General features: G+C 39.1%; 1 protein-coding gene across 2 annotated transcripts in view; it reads right to left on the bottom strand.

The window, feature by feature from the left end:
- Nucleotides 1-12576, bottom strand: part of LAMA3 (laminin subunit alpha 3) — a 247697-nt gene that overhangs the window by 93955 nt on the left and 141166 nt on the right. For both annotated transcript variants that reach the window (XM_077492578.1, XM_077492579.1), the window contains exons 34-38: nucleotides 11943-12147; nucleotides 7842-7986; nucleotides 6133-6273; nucleotides 4429-4590; nucleotides 2335-2436 (exon numbers count right to left, since the gene is read on the bottom strand). In XM_077492578.1, the coding sequence (XP_077348704.1) occupies nucleotides 2335-2436; nucleotides 4429-4590; nucleotides 6133-6273; nucleotides 7842-7986; nucleotides 11943-12147 (755 nt within the window). The remainder of the gene's footprint in view (nucleotides 1-2334; nucleotides 2437-4428; nucleotides 4591-6132; nucleotides 6274-7841; nucleotides 7987-11942; nucleotides 12148-12576) is intronic.

Raw genomic sequence — 12576 nt, 5'->3', positions numbered from 1 at the left:
GTGCGGGGTTGTTATTCAGGGGTTGGGCTTGGCCCCTTAGTTCCAGTGAAAGGAACTCTTAAGGTGTCAGCATACCAAGACATTTTGGACAATTTGATGCTCCCAACTTTGTAGTAACAGTTCGGGGATGGCCCCTTCCTGTCCCGACATGACTACGCACCAGTGCACAAACAAGGTCCATAAAGACATCGATGCGCAAGTTTGGGGTAGAAGAACTTGACTGGCCTGCACAGCATCCTGATCTCAACCTGATAGAACACCTTTGGGATTCATTAGACTGGATATTATGAGCCAGGCCTTCTCGTCCACATAATTGTTTGACCTCGCAAATGCGCTTCTAGAAAAATGGTCAAACATTCCCATAGACACACTCCTGAACCTTGTGGACAGCCTTCCCAGAAGAGTTGAAGCTGTTATAGCTGCAAAGGGTGGGTCAACGGGACTTCACTCTGCACACTATCCTTTCTGATGGTGGTTATTGGGACCCATACTCAACACTCACAATAAATCACCGATATTACAGGTGGTTTTTCTCTCCTATCATATATTTTTAAAATTTCTTTCACTTTTGCTTGTCCTTTTATTCACTATGCTATTTTGGCACTCGGTTATATAGTTTGAGTCTTTTTTTCTTTTTACTTTCCACTTTATCTTTATTTATTGGCTACACAGGTGTTCACTCCATATTTTCATCTTTTTATTTTGATGATTCTCTTAGATTCACGGAACACAATATATGAGACCTACTTTATCAATACTCTGTCACGTTTACACTTAATGCACATTTTTCTTTTAGAATTGTTTGGTCCATGTGTGTTCATACACTTTATGAATTGCACCTGATGTCCTGGTTCCTCCCCTGGCTGTCTTCCCCCTTCGGCTTCGGTGGAGAATCATACATTACAGCATTCCCCTTTTTTATAAACTTACATGAGATTATTATTTTTACTTATATTTATGGACCTCTTGTTGCATCAAACTCCTGATTAATGAACCGTAATAGGATTCACAAAACGCATAGAGCTCCATAGATGCAACAATATATCTGCTCATTCACAGATCAATTGTGTACTTTACTACCATACTTTACGAACATTACCATAAGTGTGGTGTTTTATCATATGGATTTTCTGATGACTACTTTACTGTATATGTTTGTACAATTTTTGCATATCTTTTTAATGTATTTTTGTATATCATGGAATTTGTATTAAACAATTAATTGTATTTAAGTTGTATTTACTTAGTGACCTACCTCATTCTAAGTCCCATGACCACTTTCTGATTTTATATGCAACTCAATATTAAACCCTACAGACTAAGCCCTTGTGCACACAGGCGGACATTCCGACAACAAAATCAGTTGGATTTTTTCCGACCAGTTTTGTCCGAAAATGGTGTTGCATACACACGGTCGGACAAAGTTGTCGGAAAATCCAATCGTTTGGAATGTGATGACGTGCGTTGGTTGCGACAGGACTACGTTCAGGCTAGTAGCCAATAGCTTTGGTCTCGTAATTTGATCTGAGCATGCGTGGCACTTTGTCCGATCGGAATTCTCTAGAAACGATCGGACAAAGTCCGATCAGAACATGTTGTTGGAAAATTTTATATCCAGCTCTCAAACTTTGTTGGTCGGACATTCCAACGGAAAAGCCCACACGCAGTCGGATTATCCGACAACATGATCCGATCGGACCTTTTCCGTCGGAATTTCCAACCGTGTGTACAGGGGTTAAGAATGGGATGCTATTACACTTCATGTACATGTAAAGGCTGGTGTCCCAATACTTTTGGCAATTGAGTGTATGTGAACTGTTTTGCTTGCCAAGGGATTTGAATTCTTTTCAACCAGTCTTGTGAGTTGCATACCTCTGTCATACTATCTCCCTACCTGGTCATTGGACTTTCAGTCAGTTTGCTATAAAACACTAATTTTGTTATTGCCAAGTATTACTGACCTATATGGGCACTGGGCAGTGGAACCTATTAAATGTTTGTTGCATCTGAAAGGAATTAATCAGCCATGAAACAATGATAGAATATTGCTTACTGGGAATGTAGGGAATGTTGGCAATCATAACAATTTCTGGCAGTACTTGTCAAGTAACAACAGAGCTCTGTGATCCAAAGACCTGGCATCTAGCAACACAAGAACCTGAACCGTACTCCACATCTCATTTTTTTGTCTCATAATCCACAAGCCATTTTCACAAGGCATTCATATAAAGATCATATTACATGTTATAATTACATGTACAGGATACAATGAATGTCATGCTTGCAATTTTTTGTCATACTTTCCATAGAAATTAGAATCAAATATCAACTTACTGTTAACAGAACATCCGGCCGCTTGTCTAGAAGTACCATGCCTTCACTTGGTAAGCCAAAGGACTTCAGCTGATATGTCAGAGAGCCGCCATAGGAAGAAATCTGTTTATAATGAAAGAGATATGCAAGTTTTCTTTAAGAACTACAACAGAGGCAATACTATACTATGCAACTATATGTTAATCTGTGAAAAACCGCTTAATCTCATATTGCATTAGCTATGATGATATATAAAAAGGCAATATGGAACAGGCTGTATGAACTTTGAAGCGGATCTGTCCCCTTCCTGACAAGGCCATTTTTTGCAATATGGCACTGCGTCACTTTAAGTGACAATTGCTCGGCCGTGCGATGCTGTACACAATCAAAATTGATGTCCTTTTTCACCACAAATAGAGCTTTCTTTTAGTGGTATTTGATCACCTCTGCGGTTTTTATTTTTTTGCGCTATAAATAAGAAAAAAGCCACAATTTTGAAAAAAAACACAATATTTGTCACTTTTTTCTATAATAAATATCACAATAAGCATATATTGATTGGTTTGCGCAAAAGTTATAGCGTCTACAATATGGGGATAGAGTTATGGCATTTTTATTATTTTTACTAGTAATGGCAGTGATCAGCGATTTTTATCATGACTGTGATATTAGATCAGACACTTTTGAATTTTTTTTTATACCACTGACATTTATACAGAGATCAGAGCTAAAAATAGTCACTGATTACTGTATAAATGTCACTGAAAGGGAAGGGGTTAACAATAGGGGATGTGACTGACTAGGGTAGGAGACCAATCGGTGTCCCTACTTACTAGGAGCACACGATTTTTCTCCTCTCCCTTGAGAGAACCGGGATTTGAGTGTTTACACACAGAGATCCCGGTTCTCGCACTGTCACGGCGATCACCGTGCCCGCCGGGCATGGGCATTGGCTCCGGGAACACGTTTCGGGCGCACATGCACGTGCCTGCTAAAGCGTCTTAAAGAGCCCACATACAGCTATGACGGCTCGTGCAGGGGAGCCAACCTGAAGCTCTATTGAGACTGTCATGAGGGAAAGGGGGACAAGGGAAAGGTTGGGACTTTACACACAACAGACCAGTTTGTGAGTATTATCATGGGACTAGCCTCTCCCCTTAAAGTTGTTTATCATCCTTTTCACTACATGTCAATATTTGTAATAATATGTATCTCATTCCAGATGTCATCACATGCTTGCTCCTGATGAGTGGTTCCACCAAACCACGAAACGCGTCGAGCTAATTGAAGCTGTGTTTGTACTTATATGAGTTTTTCAAAGCTATGCCTGGACTTATATATTGTATATATTATTTTTTTTTATATTTAATTTTGATATAAGATGGAGACACTATATCTAGAGCCCCTTTCTTGGAGCTATATGGCGGCTCAGCGGGTTAATAGAATTTCCATTTTTGTAAATACTGTTTGACATGTAAATGATTGATGTGTACGTGTATATGTATGAATTTAGGGGCTATGTTACTACTATTAAAAATTGTTTTGTACTGTACCAATCATGTTTACTGTATACCAATAATTAGAATTGCACCATTATGATTGATAGTAGGTCCTCCCTGGGATGATGTACCATATATATATGCTTCGGCATTCTCAGACTCTTCCCAGAGGTTACAGTACCACTACCACTTATCTATGTAATTTTATGGAACATGGTCTCAATGTATACTCTCTCTAAAAATTCTACTATTGATAGTTGGTTGCCCCTGGAGACTACGTGCTTCATACAAAGTCCCAACCTTTCCCTTGTCCCCCTTTCCCTCATGACAGTCTCAATAGACAGGGATGGAGCTATATGACCTAAATGGTCTCTACCTCATATAAAGTCCCAAATAGATACTATATTTTCCAACCTGAAGCTCTATAACAGCTGGTCCGGAAGCACTTAAAGTGACACTAACATTTGGTTTTAAAAAATTAAAAAATATTCCAGTGTGTATTGTTTGGGGGGAAAGCAAAAATACTAACCTAAAGCTGAGCTTTAAAATGTTTCCTTTTTAAAACTATGAAGAGAAAAAGTACAAAAAAGCTAAAATTGATCATAAAGACTCTTACCCTCTCACCCAAGTATGACTCTGGTGCCACCCAGTGCAGACTGTGAACAGACGGTGGTAATTCTTGCACATCTGCTACAACACTGTTGCTGCCTGGATTGTAAGTGATAGCCACTCTGGTCTGATCTGGTGCCTCGAGACTCCATGACCTCATATCTATAAACTTTTTTTATCAGAGATACATTGATTAAAATAATACCACCATAAAACAATATAATATATATTTATGTGTACAAATTACCAATCAAACCAAATATGTAAACATGTATAATATTCTATAAAAAAAATAAAATGTACAAATTCAATCATATGGGAAAGTGGTAAGAAAAATAGATAATCAAAGGCAACCAGTACAGATCCACTAATGTATCAGTTACTCAGCACTAAAAGTACCCATAGGCATTAGCTTTTCTCAACCTTTTCAACACAAATGAACCCATGAAATAACTTTATGGTCTCAGGAAACTACAACTCATGCTCCATTAGTGTGAAGGTCAGTGGGAAGAATGCTCCTTACACTCATGGTAATTGAGAAGCATTACCCTCTTACAGATAGTTAAAGAGATCAATGGTGTCAGTGGGAAGTTATCTGAGGGGCAGACATTGCAACTTTTGGAGGAACCCTAGATTTCCACAGAACCCTGGTTGAGAAACTCTGTTCTATACATAGATTATTTGAAAAGTTAGACAACAATTGAATTATCTAAGGGGCACAGCAGAAAAGATCTGTAGGCAATGTTTTGCAAATCTTCTGCTTCCCCATCAGTGTTATCAGGCTTTATGTCTTTTACATACACCTGCCATGACAAAAATCTTAAGGCTGCTATCGTTGATCTCCTTCTGAAAATGATAGATCCTGTCTGTCATGCTGATTCTTTGCTCAGAATTACTAATGGCCACAAACATTTTTGGAAAAGGGTATGCAATGGCAGGTTTAGTATGAGTTTTTTGCTTAATCAAGCTGGATTCTTAAAACAATTGTGAAGCTCCCTGATAAGGCTAATTCTTGTTCCAGGTCATAATGTTGCCAGTATAATGGAAAGGCACCTTTCTCAACATATTTCTATATCTATTTGAGGACAGGTGACCACATTCTGCATTGCCAACAGTTCACTGAAGTGGTCAGAGGCAGGCTTAGAATTCTATAACATAAAAACTTACTTGATCGATCTATGCAGAAGATATGATTTTTCCTATTACCATCAAAGTCAGGAATCATAGCAAAAATGAAATCTTCTTTCAGCTTTTTTTCTCTGTATTGACTGTTACATAGCAAACAATGTCTTTCCTAAACATCAGATTTCACCTTTCATTGATTCAAATAAAAACTATCCTACTAAAAAATTCTAACTCTAATGCTAAAAAGTATTGAAATGTTAAGTTATGGGAAGCCGTAAAGAACGCTCAATATAATGATCTTAAAGTTTAAAGTTGAGCTCAAGGCTAACAGCTTGTGGTCCATTTATCTTGCCCAGAGACCACAGTCAGATCAATGGCTTCTATTTTCTCCACTGCATTTAAATATTTCAGTTTGGTCAACAGCTCCCAGCCCTGACTGGACAGTGAAGAAGCAGCAGCACCATAATTGGTTCCCAGCCTGCTGATTAGACAACGATTAATCATTGATTGATTGGGTCACAATTTCCCTGGTTCTGTTGGTGGTATTCCATAACTTCTAGTTGGGTTTTCAATTGATAGGTTTTACCTTTTTTCTGTGCTTATTGGAAGAATGGCAAACATCTGTTGCCCCAAAACAAAAACACTTGGTACATCCTTTGGCATTTGAAGGATCAAAATAAAATGTTCCAGTCTGGCAAGCATCACATCTTGTACCTCCAATATTTTCCTGCATGTAGAAAAAGATGCAGAATATTATGATTATGCATTTGGTCAGCTGAGATTAAACCTCCGTGGCAGGCAAAAACATTCATTTTATCTCTAAATAGTAGGCAGATTTGATGTTAATGACTGGGTGTACATCACGTAAAGCAACAAAAGCAGAACATATAAAGTCTAGATCTATTTTTTTCACAATCTTATATCATAAAAAGTCAATACATTTCAGGGGTTTAAAGGGGCCCCCTTCATCAGGACTTGGTACTGTTGAACAAAGTGTGATAAAATTGAAGGAATCCTGAGGGGTTATTAGTATAATTGCTACAGACGCCTTTGTGGCACAGACATCCAGGTTATAAAGCAAATGTCCCCAAACAGCAAAGGAAGTCCTTCCCGGAAATGTGTTATTGATGCCAAACCCTGCTTTTACCCCTATTCGTGTTTACAGTTCTGATGGCTGAAGGCTGGGTTCACACTGCTGCGGGGGGAGATCCGGATGTGATTCGCACCGCAAATCACATCCGATCTCCGTAGCGATGCGAGTTCAGACATACAGATAGTATGGCTGAATTCGCAGCGCTCCCGCAGCAAACTCGCACGGGACCCTTTTTTTGGTCCGCAACAGAATCGGATCGCATGGGGGTTCACACCATGCGATCCGATTCCTGTGCGAGTTGGCAGATCGCACTGCGATATGCGGACGGATCTGGGGGTGTCATTAACATATCATTGACACTCCCAGCCGTCCGCATAGGGCAGTGTGAACTGCCGGCGGGAGGTGTGCGATGCGGGAAAACGCCGCGGATTCGCAGCAGTGTGAACCCGGCCTAAAACTGTTTCCTTGTATACTGGTGATCTTGGAAAGGTGCAACTTTTTCATTGTTTCAGCAAGGTGGTTTTTGTTTTTTTTTATTATGGAAAAAATAAAATATGGCTAAGAAAGAGCAACAGTCTTGCTAAATGTTACTAAATTCATCACATTTTTCTTTATCTTTCTCTATGTATGTCCGTTCTGCTTATCTTGTAATTGATTAGTATACAGATAGGAACACTTACACAGAGCAAGTGTTTAATAAAGCTAAATTGTAATCTGCCAGCTACTGTATGTCACACAGCACACAAGTTTATTTCTTTGGCTGGTCTGTATGGAAGTGTATGTGACTAAAATTCTAGATCTTGAGACTTGCGAGGCACAATCATTTGATTTTTGTATAGTGTGTGCATGACTTTCAACATCTGATTCAGACTTTCCACATGAAAATTTGCAAATTTACAAATTCCAAAAAGTGTTCTCGTATGTGAACAGAACTAACAATTTTTGTGTAATGTGTACTGTTTTTGTACAAGAAAAAACTGATACGAAAGACTGTGCATGATCAGAAACAATAAACAAAAACAAATGAAAAAAAGCCTTTGTCTCACGAGAATTTTCATACATTAGTTCCATCCTTGGTTTGGACTCGCTGTGAAACATCGAGGATAATCAGATGATCGTTTATCGGATTTTCTTATAATGTGTACCCATCTTAACTCTGAAGATGAATATAAAGAATCAGATTGTGTGGTCCGATACAGTACCTTGCACAAGCAGACACCAGTGTGGTGGTCACAGATCTGAGGAAGTGTCCCATCTGGATTGCAGATACATGGAATGCAGTCAGGAAAGCGGAAATAACCTGGAGCACAGCGGTCACACTGCCTGCCTGTTATTCTTGGTTTACATCTGTCCAGAAAATACAGAGAACTAATTAATGGCATTGTCAATTAATTACCTTTGCATTTTTTATTATGTGCTGCATTCATGTAGAAATGAGCTCTACCACATTTTTTGTTATTCCTATACACTGTTAGTGCCCAACCCCCAGCTATGGACAGCACACGCTCCTATAATACTAATGGTCAGGCACAAAGCCTGCAGAGAGAGAGATCTGCCAGTCAGGCCTTCTGAACGGCTTGATGCTGGTAGTACATCATCATGTATGCCTATTTTTGAACTTCCTCCAGAAGAGACAATGAGGACAGAAAGGAGTATGTTGGGGACAGGTGGCCAACAAAGTTACACTTGTCACCCCCTTCTTTCCTGTATTCTCTAAAATGTATGGTTAAATGCCTTAACCTTTATTGAGGTATTGTTGTCAACGTTTGTGGTATCTAGTGGTTGGTATGGTCACGTGGTGCTCAAGTCCTGAAAGACTACTGGTGGTTGGTACAGTTACTTGGTGCTCAAGTCCTGAATAAAGTTTTAACACTGGTATTGGTCTGTGTGTTTAAAGGTCTGGTATAATATATTCAAAGATTTTAATAATATGTATTTGACCCAAATAAAGGGGCTATGGCCATAACTTTTCATGGTTCGTCTCACGGTTTTCTATATTATCATGAATGATCAGATGACTACCATGAGTGGTTTTGGGGTGGTTGCTTGTGGAATTATAAATCTAGTCCAAGCAGGTCTTTTCATGGAGTATAATTACAGAGGGGCAGAGCATTACCCAAACAAGTGAGATCAGGTGTGGTGCTTCTACTTCATCTCTAAAAGATTATGCTTTGCTCTTCTTTTTTCTTTTTCATTGTTGTCCGTAATGTTACTGCTACGGAGGGAGTTTCAAAGTTTCAATAATGCAGTAGGGGTTAGAGCCCCCATTCACACTTGAGTGTGAGCATAGTCAAGCGATTTCTGGACTTTTTTGGCTCATTTGTACACACAGTTTTACGCCAGACTTGTACAAGAGCAGAATTGCCTGTTTTTGGCCCCATAGACTTTCATAAAGGAGCACATGAAAACCCATATAAACATGCCTTTTTCTGTTTCAATAGTTTTTAGTAGCGAACAATCCTCTGTACATGTAACAAAATTGGTACATAAATATGAGAATAAATCAGAATATGAAAACATAAAATATAATGATCCTAAGGTCGAGACCTCACTAAAGCATAGTCACTGAAAATAGGCCTATAAAACGAAAGAGCCTTTATCCAGTGATAAATATGCAGTTTTTGTTAAGTGTTTTTCAGAAGCTCCTGTTAACATCTATAGGGCCAAAAATGTTTGATTGTGCCAGAAAGAAGCTTATGTAATTTTTCAATCCTTGTGTGACAAGAGACAGGCAAAACACTCAACTGTGAATGGGCCCATTGAGAATAATGGGATTGCCCATCTTGACCATTGTCACGCTTTGGGATTAGCACTACAAATGCTCCGGTGTGAATGAGGTTCTATGACTGATAAGGGAAGGTTCTGTAATTGATGAGCGGAAAGTCTGTGACTGATGAAGGGAGGTTCTGTGACCCATATGTGAAGATTTTGTGACTGATAAGGGAATATTCTGTGACTGATGAGGGGAGATTCTGTGACTGATAAAGGGGAGATTCTGTGACTGATAAAGGGGAGATTCTGTGACTGATGAGGAGAGGTTCTGTGACTGATGAGGAGAGGTTCTGTGACTGATGAGGAGAGGTTCTGTTACTGATAAGGGGAGATTCTGTGACTGATGAAGGGAGTTCTGTGACTGATGAAGGGAGATTCTGTGACTAATGAGGGGAGGTTCTGTGACTGATGTCAGGAGGTTCTGTGACTGATGAGGGAAGATTCTGTGACTGATAAGGGAAGATTCTGTGACTGATGAGGGGAGGTTCTTTGATGTCAGGAGGTTCTGTGACCGATGAGGGAAGATTCTTTGACTGAGGAAGGGAGGTTTTGTGACTAATGAGGGGAGGTTCTGTGACTGAGGGGAGGGTCTAAGACTACTGAGGGGAGGTTATGTAACTGTAAAAATGTGTACAAACAGAGGTTGACCACACTCCAATTGCCAGAAGAACGTGAGCTTTATTGAATAAACATACATTGATAGACAATTGGTTAATCAACTTAACAACCATTGCAAAATCCAGGTATAAAAACATCACAGATCCAAGATACAAAAATATCACAGATCTGCGAAACAGGATGATAGCAATGATGGTTAACACGTTTCACACAGGATGTGCTTGGCCATAGGTTGTATCTCAGATCTGTGATGTTTTTGTACTTGGATTTTATTCAATAAAGCTCACATTCTTCTGGCAATTGGAGTGCAGTCAACCTCTGTTCACAGACTGGGTCACAGACTGGACCGGCACCTGGTTGCACAGAGAAGGGCTTAAATGGGAATATCTCACCTTGAGTGACATTTGCCTCTCTACTGTGGATCATTTAGGGTCTGTGACTGATGGGAGAAGGTTCTATGACTGATAAAGGGAGGTTCTGCAACTGTTGTTACATTGATTAACCACGCCTATCAAGGTACGTTTAAAAACGGTACAGTAGACAAGTGGTTACCGGCAAGTGATATCGGCTTGAAGAGCCAGTGAAGGGCATTCTGATAAAAGTGATCAGTTGGCTCTAGAGTTGCCTGATCACATTTATGGGACTATGAAATGAAATGGTACTCATGGTGGTTCCTGGGCTCTCTCATTCCATTAGGGAGCCTGGGACCATGGTAAACTGCTTCCCCACTGAAAGAAGAGGGAACTCAGAGGGAACATCCATCATCAATGGATGTTCCCAGATCCCTCTTGCGACTTATGACTCTAGAAATGATGTGTATTACATCACTTTCAGGGTCACAGCTGTCTTTCCTTTGCTAGTGTATCCAGGGTGCAGCTATTCCAGCACAATCTAACAGACCCCAATGTGTCTATAAAGTTAACCCCTTGATCGCCCCCTGGTGTTAAGCCCTTCCAGTAATATTAATACAGTAATCAGTGCATTTTTATAGCAGTGATCGCTGTATAAATGTCACTGGACCCAAAAATGTGTCAAAAGTTTCCCATTTGTCTGCCGCAATATCACAGTCCCGATAAAAATCGCTGATTGCTGCCATTACTAGTAAATAAATATAATAATAATAAAAATGCCATATATCTATCCCCTGATTTTTAGACTTAATAACTTTTGCGCAAACTAATCAATATACGCTTATTGATATTTTTTTTACCAAAAATATGTACAAGAATACAAATTGGCCTAAACTGAGGAAAAAATCATTTTTTTTTGTTTTGGTTTTTTAAATTGGGATATTTATTATAGCAAAAAGTAAAAGTTATTGTTTTTTTCAAAATTGTCGCTCTTCTTTTGTTTATAGCACAAAAAGTAAAAACCACAGAAGTGATCAAATACCACCAAAAGAAAGCTCTGTTTGTGGCAAAAAAGGGCTTTAATTTTGTTTGGGTACAGCATCGCACGACTGCGCAATTGTCAGTTAAACAAAGCAGTGCCGTATCGCATAAAATGGCCTGGTCAGGAAGGGAGTAAATTCTTTCGGGATTGAAGTGGTTAAACACAAAAATAAAATACCATTTCTCCATTAATTCCCAGACCTCAACAAATACATTACATTTACTGGACAACATTTGTATTTATTGAATAAACATCAAACACTTGTGAAAGTGAGCATGGTGCGATTGGTAAATTTAAAGATCACAGACCTGTGAATATGTTGCCAGTATGTGCTAATTTGTGTCTTAAATCTGACCCAATCTCAACTTAATGTTACATTAACATTTTACACAAACACATTTTCTTCCTAGCTGCATTATGATGTAATGTACTAACAGTAAATAAAACCCCTATATTTAGTTGACCATCATAGCCATACTTAGCAAAGCAGTACATTGAAGTCGATAAAATATGTGACTTACTTGCACTGTCCACTTATCCCATTGCACTCTGGGTCGGATGGCTGTATTATGCCTATGGGTAAACAGTTGCACCCTTCACAACCCAAAAGAGGGTGGTAATTGAATGATTGTTGTTCACATACTTCACACGAAGGTTTGATCGTATGGGGAGGACAGATGCATCTGCCAGTTACTTCATCACAAAGACGACGACCACAGTTACATGCTGAATAAACAAAGAAATCTGCTTTACTCTCCACACAAAGTACAATGTATTAAAGTCTAGTTAAATGTTGAAAAATGAATGTGGTACAGTAGTTACAATGAACCTATGAAACTGTTGCTGGGCATGTGTGCATGATAAAAAAAAATTTAAACATTACTAACAGCAAAACTTATTTTTTTCATTTGGATAGAGTGGTGAGGGGGTAGAACAACTGTCAGATTTTTATTGGTGTTTGTTTTTCTGTTAGGAGATTAATTCCCCCCAATAGTCCTAATCATCAATGTCACTGGAAATGAAAGTGTAGGTAAATCAACATGTTTAAATTGCCTTGAGAACAGATGGAGGGGAAACCTTCTGATGGGAACACTTGTTACTCAGACAACTCTTTAAGGCCTCACAGAGACGCAAAGGGGCAATAAAAACAGTTAC

Source organism: Lithobates pipiens, unplaced genomic scaffold (assembly GCF_037356315.1).
Source record: "Lithobates pipiens isolate NorthernLeopardFrog02 unplaced genomic scaffold, aLitPip1_a1.2 Scaffold_19, whole genome shotgun sequence".
Lineage (NCBI taxonomy): Eukaryota > Metazoa > Chordata > Amphibia > Anura > Ranidae > Lithobates > Lithobates pipiens.
This window is presented reverse-complemented; position numbering and strand designations above follow the sequence as displayed.